At 49.3% G+C, this 26,068-nt stretch overlaps 2 protein-coding genes across 2 annotated transcripts; both read right to left on the bottom strand.

Moving 5' to 3' along the window:
• Window positions 1-1,402: 1,402 nt before the first annotated feature.
• On the bottom strand, window positions 1,403-25,782 carry LOC108550657 (serine/threonine-protein kinase 11-interacting protein). Its single transcript, XM_017904439.1, is given in 10 exon segments — window positions 1,403-1,950; window positions 2,020-2,048; window positions 2,051-2,098; window positions 2,172-2,314; window positions 2,383-2,551; window positions 3,154-3,268; window positions 3,342-3,409; window positions 6,444-6,506; window positions 21,155-21,401; window positions 25,708-25,782. Coding segments are annotated over 9 exon segments (1,221 nt in total). The 5' UTR covers window positions 21,392-21,401; window positions 25,708-25,782; the 3' UTR covers window positions 1,403-1,601.
• On the bottom strand, window positions 3,920-4,960 carry LOC108550656 (vasodilator-stimulated phosphoprotein). Its single transcript, XM_017904438.1, has 3 exons — window positions 4,643-4,960; window positions 4,142-4,499; window positions 3,920-4,047 (listed from the first exon to the last, which is right to left on the bottom strand). Exons 1-3 carry the CDS (start codon window positions 4,691-4,693, stop codon window positions 4,034-4,036), a joined length of 423 nt encoding a protein of 140 aa, XP_017759927.1. The 5' UTR covers window positions 4,694-4,960; the 3' UTR covers window positions 3,920-4,033.
• Window positions 25,783-26,068: the final 286 nt, after the last annotated feature.

Raw genomic sequence — 26,068 nt, 5'->3', positions numbered from 1 at the left:
CTTTGAAATAGCGTCTAGGGTAACGTGGCAAAGGGCAATAGTTTTGCAAGTAGTTGATCGATTAATTAAGCTTCTCGAGCCGCGTCTCGAGAGAGAGAAGAGGATTAAACGAATCGATAAAACGCTACGCATCTACGGTAATCACGAAGTCGATAAACGAGGCACGCACTGCACTCGAAATTCTGCTTTCGTCGTCTAACTATCGTATTGTACTATAATTATTTTTTTCCTTTTTCTGTTTTTTTTTTTTTGTTTTTCTTCTTTTAAACTAACCCGTCATAGAACGGATACCCTTTCGCGCGTTCTTCCATTAGTCGAACCTTTGCTTAGGCTTGTCGTCGCGTATATACACGAATTGTTCGTCTACCTCCCCCCGAGTGAAAGACACACTCGTCTCGCGGGTATGCATACACACACACACACACACACACACACACACACGCGTGCGCGGAGAACAGGGTGAAATAATCAATCGGCAGGGATAAAAGCGAAGAAAACGTGTATCGTTTTAGCCGACGAAATCGGTAGTTTCGATCGATGCTCGTCGATCCGAACGAAGTACCGTAGAATTTTTCGCGTTTGATGATCCCCGGCTTCAACGTCTTCGCGTTTGCCGTGCAATCTCGGGGATGAAGAACGGAAACGCGAGGGTTCTTAATGCTTGCAGAAGTTGCTAACGAAGATGAACGATGGTAACTACGAATCGACTGGAGGAACAGGATTATTGATCGCATGATCGAATGACGAGAGGTTGCTAATGAGAAGTGACTGTAACACGTTTTCCCTTAAAATGTGACGAAGGGTAGATCAGCTGCGAATTAAACTACGTTCTCAAAGTATTGTCCGTGAAGCAGAGTCGAAAAATAGGTCTTGGATCGGCGTTCGTTAACCGCTAAAATGACCGATGCTGAGTTACGTTAGATTGATGGGAATGATCGATGATTCTATAAAAAAGTAACGACAAAATGTCACGAGGTTACTGTTCCTACAAAAAGGAAACGTCCAGGATAAAGGGTAAAGATTATACGCGATAATCAAATAATAGCAACGTAGCGCTACGCTTTCTCGAGTCTTCCTATCGATTAGTATTATTAGTCCGCGATAACTCGATATGACAGGTTACTAAGTTTGGCCGCTTCTAGGTTTTCTTAGATATACGTCTCTCTATCGCCGCTATACGTTCTCATATCCCTCAGGATTGGCGTCGGTTCAAGCTGCTTCACGGGGGCACAGCTCTTCGACCTTTTATAAAACGTTAAAATGCCTTATCCTAATTGTTCGTCAAATAAAGCGATAATATAGTCGATAAATAGACCCTTTCTCCCCGGAATGAAACGCTATCGTTAGCAACACCATGGTACTCCGATTCCAAGGGATCCGAGGAACCATGTGTCTCGAGAAGAACTCTAGCTAGACTCTAAGAATTACAAAATGCTCGTGAATCCTTTGATTTCGTTTAATAATAATCGCGTCCGCGAAGCAGCCTGAGCGAGCTCCGAGTACGATGAGATCAAGTGTATTCAAAATTCCTATTTCAGGCTTTTGGAATACCTTATTGATCGCTCTGAACTTCTACGTGTCGTTCCTATTCGACTCGAAGACTACTTTTCTTCTCTCAGGAGGGCTTCTTCGGCCTCCTTTCGCCTCGCTTTTGCCTCCTTCTTCGCCCTCTTCTTCTCTTCCTTGGCCAGCTTCTTGGCCTCCTTCTGTCTAGTCTTCTCGGCCTTCTCTTCCTCCTTCTGGCGAGCTTTCTCCGCCTTTTCCCGCTCCTTCTCCCTCTCCTTCTCCTTCTTCGACTTCTGAATCTCCTGGACCACCGACAACTTCGGCGCCGACGGAGGCCTCTTCGACGAAGACTTCGTCGACGTCGCGGACGTCGAGCTGGTCACGTTACTCGAGTCCCTAGGGCTCGGAGACGTTTCCAATTGGGTCACGATCTTTTGAGCACATCTGGCGAGTAGGAATCAAACGTACTACACAAAGTAAACCAGCTCGATTACACACGCGAAGTCTAATTACCTTATCCTAGTGGATGCCTTCCCCGCGCGTTCATCACCTCTTCCTCCTCGGCGCCCAGCTGAACCGGATCTTGATACTCCTAATGTAACGCACAGAGTTAACGATACCGAACATTTCACCGAGTCTTAAGGACTCTTTCGTATCCAACAGACCTGAATTCTCATCTTCATGGACTGCGTCTGTGAGCGTCTGAGAGTCGCGCCGGAAGGTTGCCTCACCCTCGTAGGTTTGCCAAGATTAGAGCTTCCTGTGCTACTTGCAGAAGACGAACTCGAAGAAGATACGGAAGACACTCCTGCAGGGATGAAACGACGTTACAAACGAGCTGAGAAATGTCTAGATTCGAATACGAACTCAACGAACCAGAAATAGAGGATGAACCACTGGCCATAGAGTACAGGGATGCGGAGGCTGGTACGCTTCCAGGAACCCACCTACCACCGGGTCCTGTCACTCCCACGGATACTCCTGTCCCCATGTTATACTCTGACGCGCTTTGTGGCAGAACCCAAGACTTGCCTGACATCGAGTACTATAAAATACAGATATCGCAGTGAGCTTTACCGTGAAATATCGCGGAAGAGGCATCGAGGAGAGCTGAGACAGTTTCGTCAGCGCGATACCCTTCCCTTCCAGTCCAGGCTCGCTTCGGAGCACCGAGAAATTGCTTTGAAGTTTTATTAAATGTACGGAACATCGGTGAAGCGAGGCCGAACAAACGGAACGAATTAATCACGCATCGTGTGCCGTGTAGGTAGCTGAAGTTTCGCGGAAATTAATTTGCAGGCCCGCGCGAAAAGAGCTGTCGGCGATATTTATTAAAACGGTTTCGAAAAAGGAATGGTCATACGTTGCGCACGACGAGCCATTCGGCCTCGCTGGGAACGCGGAGAGTGCTCTTCGAGTCCGCTCCAATTAACGACAATTTTACACCCCTGCAATCACATCGGCGAACACGAATACCGCATTATTCCGGCTGCACGCGTTCCCGCGCAACTGTGGGAAAAAATTGCACCTCGAAATAATCGTAAGATGCAAGACGTAGAGGAGCGTTCTTCGACCACGAGGGAGCGAAGCGGGCGCAGAGAGGGTGCTAGGGTTGCAAAAACGATGTTGATTATTTGCACTACTTACGTCCCGAGGGATAAGGGTTTGCTTCAGACGTAGGATCTTTGCTCTGCATATGACGCATCTCAAGGGTAAAAGCCTTTGCGAGACGGCCATTTGTATCGTCTTGACGAAGCATCGCCTGAAACAGAGTAGAAACGTGATGAAGACAGGGCTAGGTTCAATGGTGAATTATCCCGGAGGAATGATTTTACCTGCAAACGACTCGATGACCACACGGAGCAGTTTGCATCGTGGCTCTGGCATTCACACAGATCACGCACTGCGGCAAGAAAGAAGAAGTAATTAAAATTTAATCTCACCGTATGGCGGAGCGTATTAATCTGATCCTCCTCGACCCCGTTCGAGATTCATCGACTGATTCACGCGAGGGAATGAAAGGCAAAATCCAACGAAGTCTCCGTGGAATTTCCTGGTTGGTCGACGGAAATTTTCGACGGCGAAACAGGTAACCCTCGATCCGGCCGAGGATCGCGATCTTTCTCGGGAAAGATAGGATTCGGGGATGGGACTTCAACGCTAGATTTACGGAACCCGCGAATTTGACGGAAGGGTTGCTCCAATTATACGATGGTAACAGATTCGGTTCACTTACATTAAGACTGTTAATACAATATATAATTGCTTTTAAATTAAACTAATCGTTAAAAAAAAGGCACGTGATTTCCTTTACCTGTCAATTTGACAGGTGTCCTTAGAAATAGGTATACGGGTAGAGTCCGTGAACCTAGCGTTAATTACGCTGACGTTTCGAAGGCATTGAAACACTAAGAACGTTTTCATCAATTTATTTATTTCGACGTGTTAACCTAAACTATAGACAGAAGTCAGATCATTCGTAATGTATTTCCATGTTGTCTCGTAACTATGGTATCCACTGACCAGTTTAGCCCATGCCACCTGTAAAGAGGTATAAAAATATTCCATCTCTTCGTCAGCGATGCTCGTCAGCTCTCGTGGATCGCGAGAAGCGTATCTGTGTACTTCCACGTACCCATTTGTTTGCCCATGCCTCCCATACCAGCTCCTGCGTTAGCGCCCATACTAACTCCCATACCACCTTCCACTCCACCACCGTTTCCCATACCACCTGGTCTCGGTGGTGGTCCTCCTCCTTGCTGATTCTGAGCAGCCCTTTTGCGTCTGCTGTCACCCGTGGTACTGAGCAAAGGCATGTCGGGTGTAGTGAAACCTTCCGGGGGTGGTCCTGGAGGCATGCATGGAGGTCCATGCGGTGGCATGTAGTCCGAATGATCATCCTGAGGGCTACGTTTTCCTCGAACATTGCTCTCGCTTAGATCGAAGGAACGGGAGGGACCGGATGAGCTATAGTCCGCGGAAACTCCAGCAACCTTCGATCAATTTCGGATATATTTAAGCTTCGTCAGGCTGGGTAGAGAATTACAAAAGTCCACGGATACCGAACAGAGGAGTTGATAGAATTGTAGGAATAAAGCTGGATTATGTGGTGCTTGATAAACGAAGGTTTGCTTACAGACAGCCCGAATAGGGCGACCGTGCTGCCAACGAAGAGAAGATACTTCATGACTGATACTTCACTGATATCTCGACACTCGACACTGTTTTCCTCGCTTTTGACCCGCGGAATAAATACTCACGACGTGATTACGTGAAAAGGGGAGACGGAATGAGATGCATCAGATACTGCACGGTGCACCCGGAACGGATTCGCTGAAAAGGAAACGATGGCCGGTGTCATTATCGACTTCCTTCATTGTCCCTTGTTTTTCTTCCGCTGCGATTTGCGTTTTCTTTGCGCCTTTTGTCACGCCCGCGAACGGAAGTGCCGGGAACACGCTCGTGCCCGACGATGTTGCTCAAAAATATTGCGCTCCAACACAGATTCGCTGGCAATTACCAAGTGTTATCCTCTATTAGATCGTTTATCTGACTCTGTTTCAACAACCGCGATAATTACCTGGCCAGAAAAGCAATTTGTTCAGCGACAAAAACAATGTCACTCGCTAACGTTAAAATTATATAATTGTTCGACTTACGCGGTAGAGTAAATTCATTTTTCTTGGAAACGAACACGTTAATGGATCCGTTCTTGTCGCCGATGCGGCTTGGAAATAACCTCTGGAACATTCGTGAACGTGGAATGTTTGAAGTATAATTAGCGCGCGATGCTTGCGCGATCATCGAGGCGTTATCTTCGCGGACCTCGAGGATTGTAGTCGACATAACCAAATGAAGCGTTGATTAAATTGGAATATTAATAGCTGCTCGAGGGTGGACGAACACGTCAGGAGTCGCAGAGCTACCACTTTGTCAGTTTAGTTAATCGACTTTTGCAACCCATTGAGCGGCCTATTCGCTCGGAAATTGCAACTTTTCTGGACCAGCGGCCATCTCTCGAGCAGGCAGAAAGGCTTCCCTCTATACAGCGTCCATTTGACCGTCGAAAATTCTCTCTGCGACCCCTGTGTAGAGGCTCGTTTGGTGTATTAATTTCTTTCTGGGTCACTGTACCTGCCAGGTTCTTCCTTTTCTGCCCGAATCGTCGCCGTGAAAATAACCTCCACGGTCGAAAATAACCCGAATTAGTTTTTAAGATCGAGGACAGTCCCGGTATAGGTTTTTCAATTCCCCTCGTGGAACTTTTGCTCTCGCGTGAAATTCCTTGCTCGAGGTTCAAAATAATCGCAGCTCGAGAAATTCCGAGGACCGAATTAGGCCCGAATACCTATCTCCGATAGCTTCGGATTAATTCGGATCCTCGTGGAAGCGGCGTAGGTAGTCGGAGCTGTGTGCGGAAAGAATCGAAATCCCATTTTCAATCGGGATTGATTCTATAAAATTTTTCTACGGTCATGAAAAGGGAACGATGCCCTTTATTCCGGGTAGTCTTCTCGCGAGGGGACCGGGAAATCTCATTCCCGCGCCAATCATCGCCCCTCCTTCTGGCGAAATTACGAATTAGGCTTGATTATGCCTTGTCCCTGGCAGTGAGGGAGGAAGTAACGAGGTTACCCCGGAGGAACCTCGAAGAAAAAAGGCGACGTAGAACGCGTCAGGAAATGCAGCTGACCTTATCCGAATGGGACCGACTCGGGGATCCTGCCGCGCAGTGTTCCCGGGGTGTTAATTAAATCGGGCGCAAGCACGGCCTTCCGCGGGAAATTTCTTTCATTCCGCGGCGAGATTAAGTGGAAATTTCCCGGTTTACGGCTTTGCAACCAATCGAAATACTCGATTTTATAGCTAACTCGACAGAGGATCCTTGAAATCCGATTGATTACGAAAGTTCCGATCAAAAGAAGCCGTTTACTCACCTCGTCTTCTTGAGAGGAGGCTAACTCTGGCTCGTTCTTCTCCAACTTGGTTAACAGTTTGTCCTGAAACAGGAATGCGGTTATCAATAGCGATTTTATCGAGAGTAACAGGTTAGCCGCGGACGCAGATCGATTTTTTTCTTCGGAACAGGCGCAACCGAAGGCCTCGCCGTTTTCGTAGAAGGTTGAACAATAGAGATATAGTACTCGAACAATAGTTTCCGGTGCTATTCTTGCACCACGCGTACTAGGAATCGATCGATGTGTTATGTCTCTATCGGTTCCCCTGTTTTTCTCTCTTTCGCCGGCCTTTTTACGCGATTCGGCTGCGATGATTACGAAACTCCGTTGGCGTAACCGGGACGCTTTAACCTGAAACGAAATCCGCGAAATCGGAATTTCCAGGGAAAAAGCTCGTCATCTCGGCTGAAAGGGACCGCGCGGAGTGTCGTTTAAATAGAAAATTGAGGGGCCGTGATTCGAGATGGACCACGGCTGGTGCGTCACAGTGAAAAGTTGCTGTACCAATGTTGCACTGTGGTGGGGATATTTTGCGCATCATCCCCCTAATATCTGGAAAGCACCCTGACCCAGATACACGTACGTGCGGAACAACCGGACGGTCCTCCAGCAGGATCATCCGACATCAAATGAAAACCTCCGCGACATTCGCCATCGACTTTTATGTTCCACGTTTTGCGAGCATTGCCGCAACGAATCGCGATATGCACACGCCGACAATCGTGCCGATGCACCGGAAATTCCGACTCCGGGGTGCGATTTTCGGAGAGAGTGATTTTCCGAAAAAATTTCAACGCGCTTCGTTTTCCATCTGCCAGGCTATTCCCAGAAGTAGCGTAATCACAGTCGATTAAACTTCTGAAATTCCTACAGTCACAGGTATAATGGAATTACCGCGAGGAAATTGTGCAATTTCCATTCGATACAGCGTCGATCGCCAGTGAATTTGCAGTGGATTCCGTCGGAGCCAAGAAGTCCATCAAGCATTCGATTAGTCCGCAATTTATTCCCGGTAATTGTTACAGCACGTGCACCAAATCGATCCATCCACGCTATATTCCCTCGTTCATGCGAAATCTTCGCGAAGGGAGCGATTCGTCCGAGCTACATTCCGATCTCTCGATCCCCGTTAAATCCGGATGGAATCTAACCTCTGCGACTTTTCTTCCATTATTCGATGGGTGCCTGCGGTCCAGTGCCGTTTTACCGCAGAAAATGTGTAAGTTGGGGAAAAAAGAGCATGGCAACGGGCAGCGTCATGCTCGAGATCCTCGATCCGGCTCGGAGCAGATCTCGACTCTCGATTTCTGCCAGTTCGCTTCCGCGCCTATCCTTGACAAGAATCTAGTTCCTCCCGCGGTTCTTTTGCTCGCAGTGCCTCGCTTCACCGATATGCTACCACTGTTCCTGGCTTCCGTGTTGTGTCGCATAATCGTCGTTGAAAGAGGTAATAATCAATCGAGCTTGTTATCCCGCAGGCAGTGTAAAATGCTCGCGAGTGATGCTCGATCGTGCACGCGAATCGGTTTACCGATAAATTCGACGAGTGGCTAATTAGCTCTGCTGTTCGATCGAAGGAAGAAAGTAGCGTAAGAAAACAAGAGTGCCAGAAATACCGGGATCTATTATTTTCCCTGTTGCTCCGAGAGAGGTACTTTTAATGCGCGCGTGTTTTGGAACGAAATTGTGGCACAATGGCGGCCGTACAAATTTTCGGGGATCGTCTGACCCTGCTTTTCATTTAAAAATCCTCGCCGACTTCATTCACACGGATGGGATAGGTTCGACGTCTGTGGAAATTTCGCTGCCTTGAAATTTAATTCCCGGTGGAAATTTTTATACGTCCATCTTTGCCCGCAGAAATTGCGGCTATTTCGCAATTTCGTTGATTTTTATCAGAAGAATTTCGTAACGGAAAATTCGCTAGGAACGAGGGAGAAGTTTCGTTTATCCGAGCATCGATGCAGGTAAACAGGCACGGCTGTACTTTCACTTCGAACTTTTATCTATATCGAGCTACACGGATTTACAGGTACACCGGATTCAATGAGAATCGCATTAGCATAAATTAACCGCGTTAACTAGCGTGTGCCTCGGCTTTCTCAGGTACCCCCGCTGAAAAGCTAGCTATCGTTTCGTGCCAATAAATTCACCCGATTATCGTCATCTCGCGGAACAGCAATTGCGAGGTACGCGCTCGTGTTATCACCGCAATGATCGTAGTGAATAATTTCACGTTGCGGCAAGATCATGGCTATCGAGTCGTCGTGTCGTGTCGGATTAACGATGCTAATCGATATTACGAGAGTCAGGTTCCTCCGAGTCATTGCGTCTCGCTCGACATTTCGCGCTTTGCGGTCTCGCCGCGACAATAGCCATGGTCGATTCGTTCGGTCTCGGACTTTCGACCGCTTTCTCCATCGCGGGAGGACTCGTCGTCGATGTGGAGCATATTTTTTCGCTCCGAGAGGACGGTCACTCTCGCTTTTCGCGAGATACGCGACGAAAGAACGAAACTACGCGAGTTACGCAAGACCGGACCCGGGACAGGCCCCGGGCAGACACGTGATCCTTCGTTCAACGATCCTGAAATCAAGGTAAACCGTTTTATCGCGCGTTTATATCCCCGAGGACTATCCGTTATACCGAAAGCGTACGTTGAAGTTGGAGAAACGTTGATCGTCGGTGGGCTGGTCGGGTAAAAATTTAATCGCCACGAGGCACGACACCGCTCGCGGATCACGCGACAGATCGCCGTAACGAGACAGACAGAAACGGTATCCGTCGTCCTCGGCCGAAATTACGGACAGGGTCTCCGACGGTAAGCGACGCCTGGCAAAATTTAGCAGGCCATAAACGCCGTTGCTGATTTACGTGCCGTTCGCGCATAGAATTCCGGGCCGCAGCGCTCCGTGGTCGTCGCGTTTATGGTTTCCACTCAAGTATTAAACCGCACTACATCTGTCACGGTACCGAGTGTCTGCACGTTTCCTTCCCTTTGCTTGACGAAACACAGCGATAGATCCGCCAGAGGATAAGCAATTTTCTGCCCGTTAATCATCCTAATAGCCGATATCTCTCGCGATTGGTCCTGTAAATCATCGAAGCGAAAGAAGTCCTCTCGAGAGAAGGAGACGCGAAAGAGGACGGTGACGGGAATTGCGCGATCGAATCGGCAACGCACGCGATTCCCGTGTCCGTTTTCAGGTTCAATGACAAAGACCGTGACGATTGGCCGAGGCCATGGCGTCGCCATGTTCAGACGTCGACGAGCATTGCAAGTGTGCTTTCTGCCACCAGGTGAGAATCCGCTACACGTCACGCCGCTGCCGTCCGGGACCTGTTCCTATTGTTGCCCCATCGAGATGGATCGAGATATAGAGTACCTGCTGTTCACCAGGTACGCGTTAAATATCGTGCCGATGATGGAACGAATCTCGACGGAAAAATTGTAATTAGAATGGCGATGAGGAAATTATCGTTGCTGTTTCTCGTCAGGCGGAATCCAACCGATGCAACGACGTTAAATATCTCGGATCCGAACTCGTTACGAAGGAGTAATTTCAATGACAGATACCCGACTGTAATTTTCATCCACGGTTACAGCGAGAGTGCGACCGGAAGGAGTGCCGTGACAATACGAGACGGTATGCTCGCAGTTATTACTTTCGCGTATTATTCGCCAGCGACCCATTTTTAATTCAATCATCCATCTCGGGGGCCATTATTGTCCGCGGATTTCTCGTTTGATTAAGAACCCGCAGCCGGTATCTGCTACCGGGGGATGCGACTCTTTCGTCAAAGGAGGGTTATCGATCGCGTTTAATGACCACTTCGTTATATGCAAACTCGAAGAGTTTAACGTCGTCATTTGTAGAGACGTTTGTTCGACAGACGTGGAATTCGTTGCTCGCATTCGAGGAAATTTGCATGAAATATCCCGATACGTTTTATCGGATTCGCCAACAGGGATACACTCGGTGGACAGAAACTGATGGAACTAGGCTGGGGACATTAGTAGGTACAAGAATCAGCGGGCAAGCCACTGTAAGACGTTTTGACAGAATGATGAATCGGGGATCTCAGCGAAGTTCACCCTTTCGCTGTGGAAACTTCTGCGTGCTCGCGGGATCCATATTTCTGCACCCCCCGGACTGTGACATTCGCTCTGGTCCCTTTTCAACGGTGAACTCCGACGTGCTGAGCGCACAGACAAGTTTCCAAATCGCCGCGAACTTTCCGCCATTCGTTTCCGTAGCGATGAAATTGAAAAGAGTACACTTGAACTTGAACTACATTCGCCAGATGATTATCGCGTTCCACGAATAACAGTCGCCTCGTCCCGGCGAGCATCGTCTTTGCCCGAAATAAAAGTTTAATCGATGCCTTTCAGTTTACCTCAAGCGAGGAGAGTACAATCTAATCCTGGTGAACTGGGCCAAGCTGGCCGGCCTGCCATGGTACGTGACAGCGGTCCGAAACACGAGAATAGTGGGACCTCGGGTCGCTCGTTTGGTGAACTGGCTGGACGCTCAGGGAGCGGTATCTCTGCCCAACTTGCACGTAATTGGTTTCAGCCTGGGGGCTGAGGTGGCTGGTTTCATGGGGAAAGCACTCGCGCCGCGCAAGGTAACTTCCAAACACCTTGCAACTGTCCAAGTAACCGACAGTTCCATTTTACCAGCACCGTTCAATTCCAGGTCGGCAGGATTACAGGTTTGGACGCAGCCTATCCCCTTTACATGAACACGGGTAGCGAGGGTCACTTGACAAAGTCTGACGCCATGTTCGTCGACGTAATCCACACGGACGGGGGAAACTTCGGTTTCCCCAATCCTCTGGGCCACGTGGACTTTTATCCGAACGGTGGTAGGCCTGTGCAGCCCGGCTGCGATCTGGAGAACGTGTTTCAAAGAAGTCTGTCCAGGCTCATCAACCAGTACAGTATGATCCCGAGTTATTTACCAACTGTACGCCAGCTTGCATTCTCTCTCGATGAACCGTGCTTTCTTTCCAGTCTCGTGCGGGCATAATCGAGCGTGGATGTTTTACGCGGAGTCGGTGACAAACCCTTTTGGATTTCCCGCCAGTCGATGCCCGAGATGGCGCCCCGATATCACAGCGGATTGCGCGTGGACGCCTGACGTTTTAATGGGTTTTGCCGTGAATTCCCGAGTCAGAGGGAAGTTTTATTTGAGGACGAACGCGGAACCGCCTTTCGCGAGAAACGCGACCGGCTACGCGAGGAAATGAGATTAGTTTGGATGAACCAAAACCAGACAAACAGACCCGACACCTCCGAGTTAGCTCGGGGGGGAAAGAAGAAGAGAGGGTAAACCGATTTCGAATATCACGGCGTCGTCTCGGAAGGGCGGCGATAAAAGGCAGGAAAAAATTCGCGCACCCACGCGAAGGTTGAAAGTTGCTAAATTATAATTGGCCTTGGAACTGGACGATGCGCGAGGGCTGCCGGTATCCATGGCGAGTGGATGACAATAAAGCTGACTACCATCGAACGCGCAGTTTCCCTCCTTTACGACCACAGATAGCGGGGCTAAGTAAAATAGGGTGCAATTTCTCTGCCATTTCCGATGCACCCCGGCTACCCTCGAAATATGGAAATTCCAAGGGCGACTGCCTCCTTGTTTCCCATTTTAGACAATCGATAAGGGTTGCCCCGAAGACCTGCCGAGGCAGGGGTAATTGCGTTAAAGATTTCATAAATCGGCAGCGGAACACAATGAGCAGCGAAGAATAGGGAAAAGCGAAGCTGGCTGATCTCCAACGCAGCCTGGAGTTTGTGCTCTGCGGTGATTTCGCTGGCTGATCAGGAACTCCGCGATGCTGCTATCTTTAGAGAAGAGTATTTACAAGCAAGAGGAGAAATATCGCGAATTATCATGGTGGAAATCAAAAGTCGCCTGCGAAACGTTTGCGTGTTCTGCCGACGCCACAGACTTTCCAATCCGTCGAGACAACAAAGAGATTTCTTTCTACCTTCTTCCTCGTTCGTTTTGTCTCCCTTTGCCATCGCAGCGCGGATAGTTTCCAATGCGAGACAATGCTTTTCCCCTTTTTCATCGCCAGCTTTGTCCACGCTCGTTCTCTCGGAAGTGGGAGCAGTCGTTTCCAGACTGAGAACGGATCGAACGGGGTGAACGACGGAGGATCGCACTGCGTCGTCAGCCTAGTTTTCCTGACACTCGAAAATCGCCGACCATCGAGCATCACCTGACAATTCTCTCCGTCCCTCTCCGACCACGCAACGATTCGGAACAACGCGGCGTTTCTATTTTCGAAAACCGAGGCTCTCGAGCTCGAAGGAAACTCCTACCGCTGTGAAAGCTAAATGTTTACCTGCCGCTGTATCGAATCTGCCGGTGTATATACGTGGTATCTGGTATTTTCGAACGAATCCGGCGAGTTGGAGTGGCTGGAGTACCCTCGAGAAGTCGATGGAAACACAGAGCGAGGCTTTCGTAAGTTGGTTACGTAACGTGGTCTAAAACGATTATCGAGACACAGCGGAATTGGTCGGCGATTTAGCTAAGCGCAAGTAGGAGAATAGAGTGGACGAAATTGAAAAGAATCCAGCCAAACTCGAGGAGTTAGCTCTCGAGTGCAGTCGAGGGTGCACTTAGATGAATCGTAGACACTGACGGACAATAGAGTACAATTTCGAGGAATCGATGAAATGATTTATGTAAAGTGGCGAACTGTTTGTCCGACTCCTCTTTCCGACTGCCTCAACTTTCGTTACCACGCTATCTTCGATCGCGTGTGCACGGTACCGTTTTCGACCGGGGAGAGCGCCATTGTCGTTTGCGCGAGCGGACGCCGAAGGAGGGTAGACTTTTTCGAGGAAAGTCGATGGTGCAAGCGAAATCTTGCAATCCGGACGAGAGACACGGGTCCGACGGTCAGTCAACCCGGCACGTACGTTAAAAAATTCACCACTGACAGGTCGATAACGATCGACGACCTATGGCCAGGGTTATAGATGACCCTAGTCTTGAAAGACCACCGGCTGTAAAGACCGGACACGAGCGTGCCACCGTCCACGTTCGACCACATTTCTCTCTGCTGTCATGGAAATCCCACGAGTGTCGTGACCAACTGCGTTCTCGTCGCCTCTAGAAAACCTGGCCGTCCGAGTTTCGCGCGAAAAACCGATTACCCTGTTATGGCCGCTAATGGCTCTTTAATTAAACTTTTCTTGACGGCGATCATTCAAAGTCCGGGGCCGTTCGAATTACCGAAAGAAACTTCGCTTTTTCCTGTCCTCGATGTTCTTTCACTGACGTTCCAATTAGAGCAACTGAAAAATCCTAGAACGCGGCTTTAACGGGAGAAAAGAAGCGGAAGCGAACCTAGCGCGAGATGAAGGGTAGACCCGCGATAGGGGTCGGGGTTGATTCTGCGTTGAAATTCAATTTCCTCGAAGCGGATTTCGCGTCGGAACGAAGTGCGAAAAGCAGAGGTTATTTACGTGACGACCCGATAAGTGGAACGCCAAGAGAATATCTACAAGCCGGAAAAATCCTCTGTGGTTTCGCGACACGTTCCACTTCCGCCCCTGGCGAACATCCCCTGGAGAACCTAATGTCGTACACGCGAAACCTATGCTCAGCCTGCTGCCAAAGTGATTTCAAATTCATTTCGGGTCTATTTCCAACCGGCTCGGGATACGAATTTCCTCGTATCTACCCTGCGTCGAAATTTCTTACCGCAATCGATAAAGCGAGCTTAATTTCGTTAAATGTTAAACGCCACGCTGCTCGTTGCATAATGAATCGTATTTTCCTGGACGTTCGGAAAATAGATCTCGGCGATAACGAGAAATTATTCAAAGTATCGGGGAAAGTAGGTATTCGGGCAGGGCCGGAAATTTCTCACCAAATTGACTCCAATGAGACATCATGGCGTTATTGGGTTCGCTATCGCTGTCAGTGACAGCGGCGAAATCGATGGAATGGAATAAAGTCTAGTTGGCGCAGTCTCGGCTGCATTCAAATCGCAGCCCCGTATCGAGGCTTCGATCCAGCATCGATGAAGGTGCATTGTCCCCCGCGGAAATAGAAAACGAAACACGAAATGTCTGGCTCCCTTAGCAGCTATCTGACTGCCGCGTATCGATTTCCCCTTTGTCCCTTTGTTCTTGCGGCTCAGATTATGAGAACACGTCAGAACGATACCAGTCAATGCGTTATTCCACCCCTGGTGCATTACTTTCCGCCTGTACACGGTTGTTCCTGGAACAGCTCGTGCGTCCAAGGGGTTGTCTACCCCTTTGCCGACCCTCTTTGCAACCTTTCCCTGGCGTGTTGCACGCCACGCGAAACGTAATTTTTTAACCGAACAGCCAGTGAATTATACTTCTCGGGTAAAAGCTAGCTTCACGGCCAAGAATTTTACCCTTTTCCGCGCATTCCGAGCAACCGGGATCGCGGTGGAAGAAATCAGGGGAAATGCGCGAAAACGCGACGCAGTGGGAATAATCGCGTTCGATCCTACCTCGCTGGGAAATTAATCCGTGACAATGTCGAGTATGTGCACCCGTGACGTCACGTGATTATTTCCGCGAGGGAAAAGCTTACGCAGCCGGCGGTGACGCTCGAGGCAGTAACGCCTCATTAACGCTTTCCATAAATGACGCGATCCTTCGTCACGTGCATCCACTCGTTTCCACATCCCCTGTTTCATTCTTCCATCCTCCCTTTTTATTCTCGTTGCCATCCGGCGCTTGCTGCTCTCGTGATTTTGTACGTCATTCCGACTGACTTCGCGCGAACACCTGTGCACGAGCACGCACGTACGATAAAAGAAAGTGCTGCCAAGTATTTAGCGTTTATTTCTGCCTGCAGGTACAGAGCGTGACGCCAGCAGCTTACCGTTACGAGCATCTCCGCGCTGATGGCCGAGCGCAGCGGCACATTCTCGTCGAGATGAACGTTTATAGACCGGGCAGGAAACGCTAGCAACCCCCCAGAGTCTTGTTAGACTTCCTCGAACGTTAGGCCGTCGTTTCGTTTCAGGAGCTGCATTAAATGGACCTTAGGGGAGTGTACGAAGCAATAAGATTTCCCGATGTTTCCGTCTTCCGTTTCAACTCCGTCTATAAATTCCTCGCGAACATCGCGAGTCGCGGACAAAGATGGATCTCGATGGGAAAAACGAAGAAAAATGGCGGTACAACGTCTGCGTGCATGGAACCTCATTAAGCCCGAAGATAGCCCCGAGTATCATGGCCATTCTATTCTTGCCGCGCGCTGTGTAGTTCGTCTAGAATCTTTGCACCGGGGTAATTAAGCTCTTTGTTTCAATTGTTCCGGCTTTTCCATCTTCAATCTCTTCCCGGCACGTCGTTCCTGTCCCCTTTTCGTCCTCCAAGAGGCGTCGAACCCGCGAAATCGAAACGAATTACCCGATTTAAGAGATTTCGATCTTTCTCGTTCGGCCGGACGTCATTTTCAAAAGCCTTGTCCCCGAACGAGATCCTTCCGTCGCGGTTAATTCAAATCGATTCTCGATGCGGCATTTTCACCGCGAGCTGCTGAAATCGCGAGGCTGGGAATAATCACGGTCTTTTCTCGCTTCTTCGCTCCGTTTCAAGCCCATTTTGTCTCCGAGTTCCATTCTCCTGCCCGTTTTCCTTCCATTACGCGGAATTATACGCGATACAGTTTCATTCATCCTTGGAGATGCAACCAGACAATAGCGACGGATCCACTCACGCGTCGCAACTCCGCAGGAAGTTCCTCGGCGGCCATTAATGGCAACGGGGAGAGGTGCACCATCACGGAAGCACCGAATTACGCCTTCGGAGCTCGAACGATCTTCCATTACGCAATGCGTGTCGTTCTATCGCCACGATTTTCGCGTTTTATTCGAACATTTGTGCACGAAAATCTTTCGAAACGAAAGAATACATGAAAATAAAATACGAAATGAATATATTAAAATTATACTACGTACATCCATAAATTGCGAGACTGAACATAAATATCGTGGTAAAGTGTACTAAACAGGTAGTTGGGCTAGCAAAAATTTACGGATCCGATTCGACAGCTTTCGACGTTGAATCGGTAGTATGTCCGTTAAAAATTTCAAGGGAGGCTTCGAGGAAACGATCTTTGGAGTCCATTCGATGCACTGGTCTGTGCTCGGACGTCGTGAACGGGGCTGGAAAATTCCCAGGAATCAGATAACAAGAATTGTAAAACGAAATGCTAGGTTACACGAGAGACGTGGGGCTATTTGTCGCGATGTTCGAAGGAAAGCACGATCTCGGACTAACAATCCGATTTCGTGGGCGTCCTAAGCGTGGTTATTCGAGCTAAGAAATTCATTTGCCTAACGAAGGCAAATTCCTCGTCAGGAACTCTATCTGCAATCGTAACTTTTTCCCCAGTCTTAATATCCGCTAAATTATTCCGAGACAGGGGGGGAATTTTAATGCTCGCTGCCGACGCGGAAATTTAACTGACCCGTCTAATATTTCCGCGGCGTACAAAGAAACGCGCGTATGCGCGTAGATAACGACATTTTGATGATCATCGCGAGTTATCATCCCTATGGCTGAATCACCCTTATCGCTTTTCCCGCAGCAACGGAACACGAAGATAAATGGCGAACATCCTTTACAACAACGTCGTTAATTTTTAAGATTACTTCAACGTCCAAGTGTACGGTCGAGAGGCTCTTCTCGGCGCTGAAGGGCTAGGTCCGGCAGTAATTAGGGCTGTGAAATACTCAACAGCCGAACCATCATGCGACGATGGATTCCTCTATCAATTTCCACTCTCTCTCTTCTTTTTACAAATCTTCATCGACTGTAAATAAAAAAGGAGAGATAAATACTCAACAGCCGAACCATCATGCGACGATGGATTCCTCTATCAATTTCCACTCTCTCTCTCTCTCTTCTCTTTACAAATCTTCATCGACTGTAAATAAAAAAGGAGAGAAAAAAAGAGGAAAACTCCGCGTGTAAATAAAATGTTTGTAAGCAAGACGGAAACGCGTATAATACGGATATAAAAATTGATCTGGCGGAACACGCTTCGAATTGCAGATCCTCGGTCGGACGAGCCTGAACACATGCGATATTCAACGAGTATCGAGGAAACGCAGCCCCGGATATTCATCCCGGGACGTTCGTGCAACAGTTTTTCTTTCAAGCAACCCCGAGCGTATTCCAGTCCGCTTGGAATCCAATAAAAGAGGTGAGCCGATCTTCGCCGGTCATCGCTTTAAAACAATAGAGCAGGAGACAGCGGGAGGGATGGGGGGAAAACGCAAGAGAGTATTTTCAAGACACTCTCGAATGGAAAATGTAGAGACCATACCCTGTTTGGCGATCGATGCCTTCTTTCCTCCGCGTTTTACAACGGAAATATCAAGCGGAGCCTCGCGTTTAATTACGTTCGAGCAGGTTACCTGGCGGAGAAAAAACACGTTAGTGTTAATTGGTCATGGATTGGAGATAATCCTGGAAACCTGTGTTCTGAAAAGCGAACAAACCTCGTGTAATCTAACAGAAGCGGAAAGCTGCATCGATCGGCATTTCTAAGGTCTGCGCATTATGGGGGTTCATGCGGTCGGTCTAATGGTATTATCAACCCTTAAAGCTGGACTGCTTTCAGGTCATTGGCCAGTCGGTCGCCGGTGTATCCTCTTTTCTCCCTCTTTTTTTCTCTCTTCTCCGTTCGCTTCACTCTTCTTAATTAACTTGGTTCCATTCGAGGAAATTAACACGAAAGCGCTCTAAAAATGGCACGACCCACACGTGCCGGATACTACGACGGTTCATTGTCACAGAGGGAGTTCATTGGCGTCACCCATGCGTTACGTACTGCCTGAGATAAGGTCACAATAGGGCAGCTCTGAAATGGTCTCGTTGCAATTTTCAGTAACTCTAAAAATACATTCCGCGGCTAGCAATTTCCAGCAGGTTCGAGCCCCGCTAATGACTCGGTGTAATGGAGCACGTTAATTAAGAAAATTCTTACTCTCCCTAGACGCCGTTGCCGAATCACACGAGGGATGAACATGACCCGAGGCTCGGTCACGCGATCGAGAGCATAATTTTTCAGACGAATCAAACTGGACGGTGGGTGGCTATCTTAACCTCGGCTCTGTTCCGACTTGGGCTGGCCATAAACGGCGTACGCGATTCGTGGTAAAGATAATGGGGGCCTCCGCGCGATGTTAACCTTGTTTCGCCAGAAACGGGAGAGAGTCGAAGCGTATCAAAGGCGAAACGTGGTCGGCTGATGGCTCTCCGAAACTGTTGGCTGAACGCGGCAAATGGTCGGGTGAAAAGGCAGCATTTTTCATAGCCGGTGGAACAGTGTATCGAAATGGAAAGTAAAACGCAAGAATTCGCGAATAGTTGGTTAAATGGTAACAGAAGGGGAAAAGTTTTTCCCCCGACGTAGCGAAGGCATTCAGCTAGGCCAGACGTACGGCGTTAAGGTTCACGTACACCGGGCGATCGCGATCTTAACGCGGAGTTGGCGTGCACCTTATCTGGCACGACGTCTACCTGCCGTTGAGTTACGAAGTCCTTCGAACCAGCGAGAAGGACTTGACTTTCCCGCAACTTTTACCTCGCCACTTCTGCGTGCACGTGTTACTGCCAAGGTTGAGGTTCCATCGGGGACCGAGCCAGGTGTCCGATTAAAAATCGCCAGGGACGCGAGCAGTTCGAGGAACTCGCGAGGATCGAAAGGCAACGGAGGGAAATACGTCTGGTACAGTCGTATCCCTGGTTTGGTCAGTTTACGTGCAAACTGATCAATGCCAGGGTGTCCGCGCGTGCAAGGTCAAGACCCATTCCTTGCACAAGACTTCGGCTTGGTTTTCGAGCGTTTACTCGCACGCGAGCGCGTTTAGAATATTTTAAAAAGCGGCGAACCTCCGACGATATTCTCGATAATCTAGTGATTCGCCGCAGTCATTAATGATCCCGTGGCTTGCTATTAAGGTCGCAGTTCGTTGGATATCGCGATAAGCTCGAAAAATTCCAAGGCTCCGTTCGTCGTTTACCGACACGCGAGTTCCAGCATAGGTCCCCGACCAGTCTATTCTCCGTCCGAGTTTCGTGACCGAGGGGCCTGTCCGAAACGTCAAACCTGGGCGTGGTGCATCTCGACCGGTGCAACTCCTTTCCTACGAATATTCCTTTTCTACGGGCCAAATCGCCCGGATAATATTCACGGATCGAACACTGGAACAGTAGGAATATTCCTGTCATATCCCTGTTCCCAGCCTCCTACAGGGGAATCGGGAGATCGTAAATCAGAGTAGCGACGGTGGCTAAATGGATTCGAGAAATTCCAGTTGGGTGGGACAGAAATGTTGGCCACACTAACTATACCGGGTATCCGGGCTATCCGAGCGTCGATCCACAGGCCGTGAATATTGCTGCTTGGCAGCCATTCTGACAGGGGACACTTTTTCCATTTTCATTTTCCGCAGACCCTGCCAAATCTCCGACTGACCTACTCAACCGCGCTGGATCGAGGCAATTTTCGAAGGTGACCCGCGCGATAATTGTCCCCGGTTGCAGGAACTTGTCCGAGTATTAAGAGGGGAATAAATTACCTTTATAGAAAGGCTCTGGGCGCGAGTTCAAAAGGACGCGAGATGAAACTGCGCGCGGCATCGAAAAAGGAAGGAGAAAATATCGAATTTCCCGATGTACAATCAGCGCGCGATTCAAATCAAAGACTGAAACTAAGCCTGACAACAGGGTTACGGAAATCAATACTCATTCAGCCTTTTCGCCCGTAAATCTTTCATACGGGGAAACGCGGTCCGTTGAGAATTCAAACGATCTCGGCCGAGACGATGCTTCGACGGTGGAAAATTCAGATGGTGATTTTTCACACGCATACCCGACGCGACAGCGGACGATTCAGCGAGTATCCTTAACGAGGGGAAATTATCGCGAAAGGATGTCACGTCGCGTGGTAGAAAAAGTCAAGAGGTAGCCCTTCGAGCAAAGCCAGGACACTCGATACGGCTGGAAGTATACAGTAATAAATGGCTTTAGCCTTTCGGAGGTGTTACAGAAGCTTTCCAGTGAGCGATGATCGCGTTAACCTCGGGTAATTGAACCCTTCCTCCCTCTCCCGTGCTTTTCTAGTACACCCTGGTCTCATCCTTTCGCGTCTACTTTCTCGGATATCGTGTGTTTAGCCACGCCTCAGCCCGCCTGTCGTCCTTGGTTAATCATCGTGAGAATGGGTCGCAAGCTCCTCGGCACGGTACATCGCGACTACGCGAAAGGACGTTCATTGAAAAGCCCAGAATCGACGGAGCTCTGCCCGATATTTAGGGAAGCGTCCTCTCGAGTTGCGGAAACTCGATGAAAACATAATGAACACTGATGAGCGAAGGCTGTGCTATTTCAAACGGGCAAATCAAGCCACCTTCTTTATGCAGACAACAGCAGAACCGGCCGACAGCCACAACAGGTGGAATTGGAAAATCCAATTCTTCGCCCCCCATCGGCTGAACATTTTAATCCGATAACTCGAATAAAAACGAACGAATCCGCTACTCAACGACTTGTTTGTAATTTTGATAACGGAACATGTTCCCCCCGACGAAGCTTCTTACCCGATAATTTTTAATTTCGCGCGGCTAGGTTTAAAACTGATTTCAAAGTCTCGAGTACTCACGATCTTGTGATGAAGATGCTGAAGTTCCCTCTCGGTAACCCGCCTCCGCGATAGCTCGCGTTGTTCCCTCCTGTATTGGCTGTACTTGTAGAAAAGATACATGCCAGGAAGCGCGAGGACGACCAGAGGCTTCATCAGGCTGGCCCTTCCGCTTCCTCCGCGAACGCGAGGCTCTGGAGGCTCGTCGAGGTCCTCCAGCTGGCCAGCACCTTCGGCCAAAGCCGGCACGACTGGCATGATTAATTACCTGAAACGGAAAATCGATGTTAGTCAGAGGGAATTAATTAAATCGTCCAATGGTTCACACCAGTGGCGAGCGGGGTCTTCGAGTGTCTAATTATTCGTGACTGCGCGCTGCATCTTGCATCGAAACACGCGTCAAAGGGAATCGTTTCGGAGTTGATTAATTAATGACATGGCATCCGATTATTGCCGTGTTAGACAATAGCCTGTGCCGGCATATTGTACTTCATTGAGGATATTGAAACGACGCGGCTACCGTTCCAATTGGCCGGAATGCACTTGACAGAGAAACGCTGTCTCCCAGCCTCATAATGGATCATTTGTTCGGGATCGGTTAATTAGACGCGTACCCGCGAACTCGTCGGCGTTCAATTTCCACAGGCCAAAGCGGTGAAAAGGAAAACTTCGGATGCACGGGCCCGCGGGATGATCCTTTACACGCTGATCGGAATTTTTATACGTCCGCGAAGAATTTCAACGCGCTGATAAAGTTGAAGCGAGCGCGAGTTCTAGGTCAACGGGAGATGACTATTGGCTATTGGTTTTCCATCAAATCGTTTTTTACAATCCCACGTCCCTTGTCATCCCTATTTCTTCCCTCGTTTCCCGATATTTATAATCCTCGTTAATGTCTTCCCGAAGCATGTGCAGCGAAACAGCGGCTCTGTCGCAGGCGGCCGGGCGAAAAAGTACGCCATTGCCCTGGCCTCTGCGCTAATTATTGGCAAAACCTGCAAGTTCTCGTGAGAACCGGCGACTTCATCGATTCCATCTATCGATTAGATTGCCCGTTCGAGAGGACTCGCCTGACGACCGGACAACCTGTCAGATTTCCGTGACTTCAATGAAATTTCGTAATATACCCGGTCGTTCACCGACTATATTTAATTCAGCCGTCTACTTGCCGTGCTATTCTTAACCAGCTGCTCTAGAAATACGCGAGCTGTTACGCCGCCCGTGGCTGGGTCGTGTACCTTCGCTGCTTGCAATTTGCACCGGAGATGCGGTTCGCGTCTTCGTCAATGGCGGTCCGATTATAGTAACTTCCACGATTTGCCAAAATTGAAACTCCGAGTAACGGTGTCGATCCCGTGACACCATGATCGCGACCTCATCGATATTTCGGTGACAGCCGAGTTGGCACCAGCTCCGTGTCACTCACGCACGGCTGGCGGCTTTGATTAAACATTTCAAGACGATTTCCAATTTCCAATTTCGATATCCCGTTGGCGTATTCATCGAGAATTTTCCAAACAATACTGCTCTAAAATCATTCCCGGAGCCATCCGTAGACCTTCGTGATGGGCAATCGGTGGTAACCAGGTCGCTTTCTCCAAAACCGTACCTGGCGACAATCTGACTGCTGTGCACGCACCTGGACTGGGGAACTCCTTCCGGTTCGCGATCGCGGATAACGTCCAAACCGATCCACGGTAAGGAGAATAATCTATCATACGGCAAACCTGCGTTCGACACTCCGCGTGGTGAAATTCGTATCGAAACTTGGAGAATGTACCAGTACCTGCTCTTCGCTGCGGAAAAGATACTGGACGAAAGTCCAGCAACAATGAAACTTAATTTTCAAAGGAGGGAAAGAATTCGGGACAAGAAGAGAAACGCAAGAGAGTAGAAAGGGGAGAATTCGGGAATAATAAAAGGTAATGGAGCGGGAATTTCGAACCTGGAATTCCATCCGGGGATTAAACACACTGCAAGGGTATCAGAGAAGAGATTTGCGCGAGAATATTAAAAAAGAAATTCGAGTAAAAATAGAATCCTATATAGAAAAGAGTTTTCGGAACGAAAAAGAAGGGTTCGCGAAAAAGTTCGAAACAACGCTACGCGAAAGGAGTTAGAGTGGTACAAAAAGAGACGAGCAAAAAGGAAGGTTTCCATGAGAAAAAATGAAAAGACAGTTGGAAAACACGGAGGACAATAAGTCGCGGTAAGGGTAGGACAACAGGTGAAGTGTACTCGAAATTACCTGAACCAGAGTTCGGATCTGTATCAGCTAAAGTTTCGGTCAACTCGACTCGCTTATCCAGATGTTTCGAACTTGACAAAATTTATGCTCGCCCTGCCTGTATCGTGGCAGGCTTATCAGACATCTAGTAACACGTGGACGCCATAAACGAGTCGTAGTAAATTCCTGCCACGATGTAGTCGCAAAGGAGTATCGGCGAGCGTGGCTGTTAAATCAAATCGCGCGATTAATCGAGATCTATCGATAGGAGCTATTCGTTCCCCATTTTTCCAACGTTCCAACGAGTAATCGACGAACTTGATTCTAGAGAAACCGCTCGAGCAATTATGACAAACATAATAGCGTGTAAACGCGAAATCGGATAGCCTCGTTCCCAACGAGGGGAAACGTATGGAACAGCAATCGAACTGGTGAAAAACCTGGATACACGGGTTGGAACATGGCGAAAGTGGGCAAAAAGCGAGAGAAGGTAAGAAATTCGACGGGTTTTCGAGGCAAGACGACATTGATGTGCGGCGTACATGCGTGTACATGGCCTAACCATGGGCTTTTATACGTGTTATCGCCTCGAGTGGCAATACATTATCGGAAATGAGTCGATATATCGACTGGCGTAGCACACCCGACACCGCAGAAACGCACGCCACCTTGGGGATTCGCCGTTTTTCCAGCAAGGGCAAGGTTGTTCACGCGTTTTTTCGCCGGTTTGAAAAACTCCACGAGCAGAGCTGCACTCGCAACGCGGACACCGCTGCTTTTCCGCTCTTTCGCGGGCAAAAAGTCGAGAACCGACCGTGGACACAGAATTTCGCGCGAGTATACGCGGGTTCGCGTGGAGATCAAAGAAAACGGAGAAAGGACGGGAAAAATGGGACTCTTTTCGGCAAGGAAGACTTGTCGAGAAACGAGGTACCGTGAAGTGCTCGGAAGAAGCCAGTCAACTGTGATCGGCAACCGATCGGTGGTAGGTCGGATTAATGGCGAACGCGCGCGAGCTGTCCACGTTATCCCTATTAGCCGAAATGGTAACTATACCTCGAAACGAATAAGCAACATTGCGCGCATTATCGAGAAGGGACGGTCTTATCTACGGGCCTGACTTCTTCCAAAGTCCCCGCAGTACGTACGGAGAAATTATTACGTCGTTATCGCGACGATTATCGTGCGGATCTAATATTACACGTACATACGCGTCTCGCCTTGACATGTCGTAATGGCGGTCGCAAGAACAAGGACACCCGCCGCGGCAGGATAACATCGTATCGCATAGGCTACGGCCAAGTACACGTCCTGTTCTGCCTTCTATTTTTATGCCCGTTTTCCTCCCTGTTGTTCACCGCGCCGTTCGATTGCCGTGTGTTGCACGATTAGAATCGATCTGCCCACTCTTTTCCTCATCCTCACGTGACTCCACGCGAAACCTGATGCCGTGACAGAGAGCACGGCCCCCGCAGAGTACAGGCAGTGCTCTGATTTTAATCGCTCCGATTTGTCGCCAACTCGAGCATCCCGTCCGCGACCCACGGTTTTCCTCCGAAACGCTCGGAATACCGCGATCGGCCATTCATTACGCTCCATTGTAGTATCATTAACGCTTCGAGTACGCGCGTAGTGCTATCGAGTCGCGAGCGTGCAACTCTAGTTCTAGCGGGGAGGAACAGGACACGGACGGAAATAACGCGCGGTTTCCAGCTCCATTTTACGCTATCACGGTTACCGGTCTTCGATTAAACAACGGGGTAAACAGCTCGAATCGTACCTGGTCACTCCGATTTGTCTCCACCGGTTAAGAATTACGCCAGCGTGGATTTTTCTCGACAGCCATCGGCGACTCGAGAGACCGTAAGTAAGTCTTGGCCGATAGGATCGCCGCGTCTGACATCGCGTCGCTCTCGGCAAACGTTTACCCGATTAGACAACACGTTGCTACGAATTGCGGTGAATCTACGAAGCCACGAAGGCCGTCCATCGGCAAGGATAGACCGGAGCCAGCGATTCGAGCGCGTATGTAAACACAGGCAGCGATTGGCCGGAGACACGATAACACCTTGTCTCGAGAATACCGGGAATTTTTCCCAAACACTGACGGCACACCTGTCGTTCCCGTCGCGAACCGTCCGATTTCCGGGAAGCAACACACGCCTCTAACGATAGCCAAACACAGGAAATCGAGGCGTCCTTCTAGCCAGGTTGTGCTGTCACGACGTACACGGCATTCTCGATGAATGCCGACGGAATAACGCCGCTCGATCACCGGTTTCACAGGTGAGAAAAATAGGGAACTAGTATCTAAGCAACACCGCGGTGACTGTCACAAAGCACTTACGTCGTGGTCGCTGCTGAGACTCGGGTTGGTTCGATGGTGGATCGCGCCAGACGGGACGATGCCGAGGAGGAGCAGACTTGAGGCGAAGGTGAACGGAAAGTCGGCGTGGAACGAGCGGAAAAAGCACGAGAAGAGACGACCGCCAGCGCCGGCGACACGAGCGTTCCTCGTGCGCTCAGCTCAGCTGAAACATCGCCGAGCAGCGACTGCGAGGCTGCTTCTACCGGCGGCTGCACTGCGCGCCTGCAACGAGGCGAACCGCGCAACGGGTCTGGCTCGTGGCTGTTCGACGCGTATCGGTCGTTTCCGGCACGCCTCGGCAGTATCCGCTGCCAGCCGTTCGACCTCGATACTTTTTGGC

Source organism: Eufriesea mexicana, unplaced genomic scaffold, assembly GCF_001483705.2.
Source record: "Eufriesea mexicana isolate 0111107269 unplaced genomic scaffold, ASM148370v2 scaffold2888, whole genome shotgun sequence".
Lineage (NCBI taxonomy): Eukaryota > Metazoa > Arthropoda > Insecta > Hymenoptera > Apidae > Eufriesea > Eufriesea mexicana.
The sequence above is the reverse complement of the archived record's forward strand: the minus strand, read 5'-3'. Positions and strand labels throughout refer to the sequence as shown.

Bases quoted from the DNA above. Each gene is read 5' to 3' on its own strand.
- LOC108550656 (XM_017904438.1), bottom strand. From the start codon at position 4,693: ATGAAGTATCTTCTCTTCGTTGGCAGCACGGTCGCCCTATTCGGGCTG. The intron at 4,500-4,642 runs GTAAGCAAACCT...AATTGATCGAAG, and splicing joins TCGCCCTATTCGGGCTGTCT to GTTGCTGGAGTTTCCGCGGA.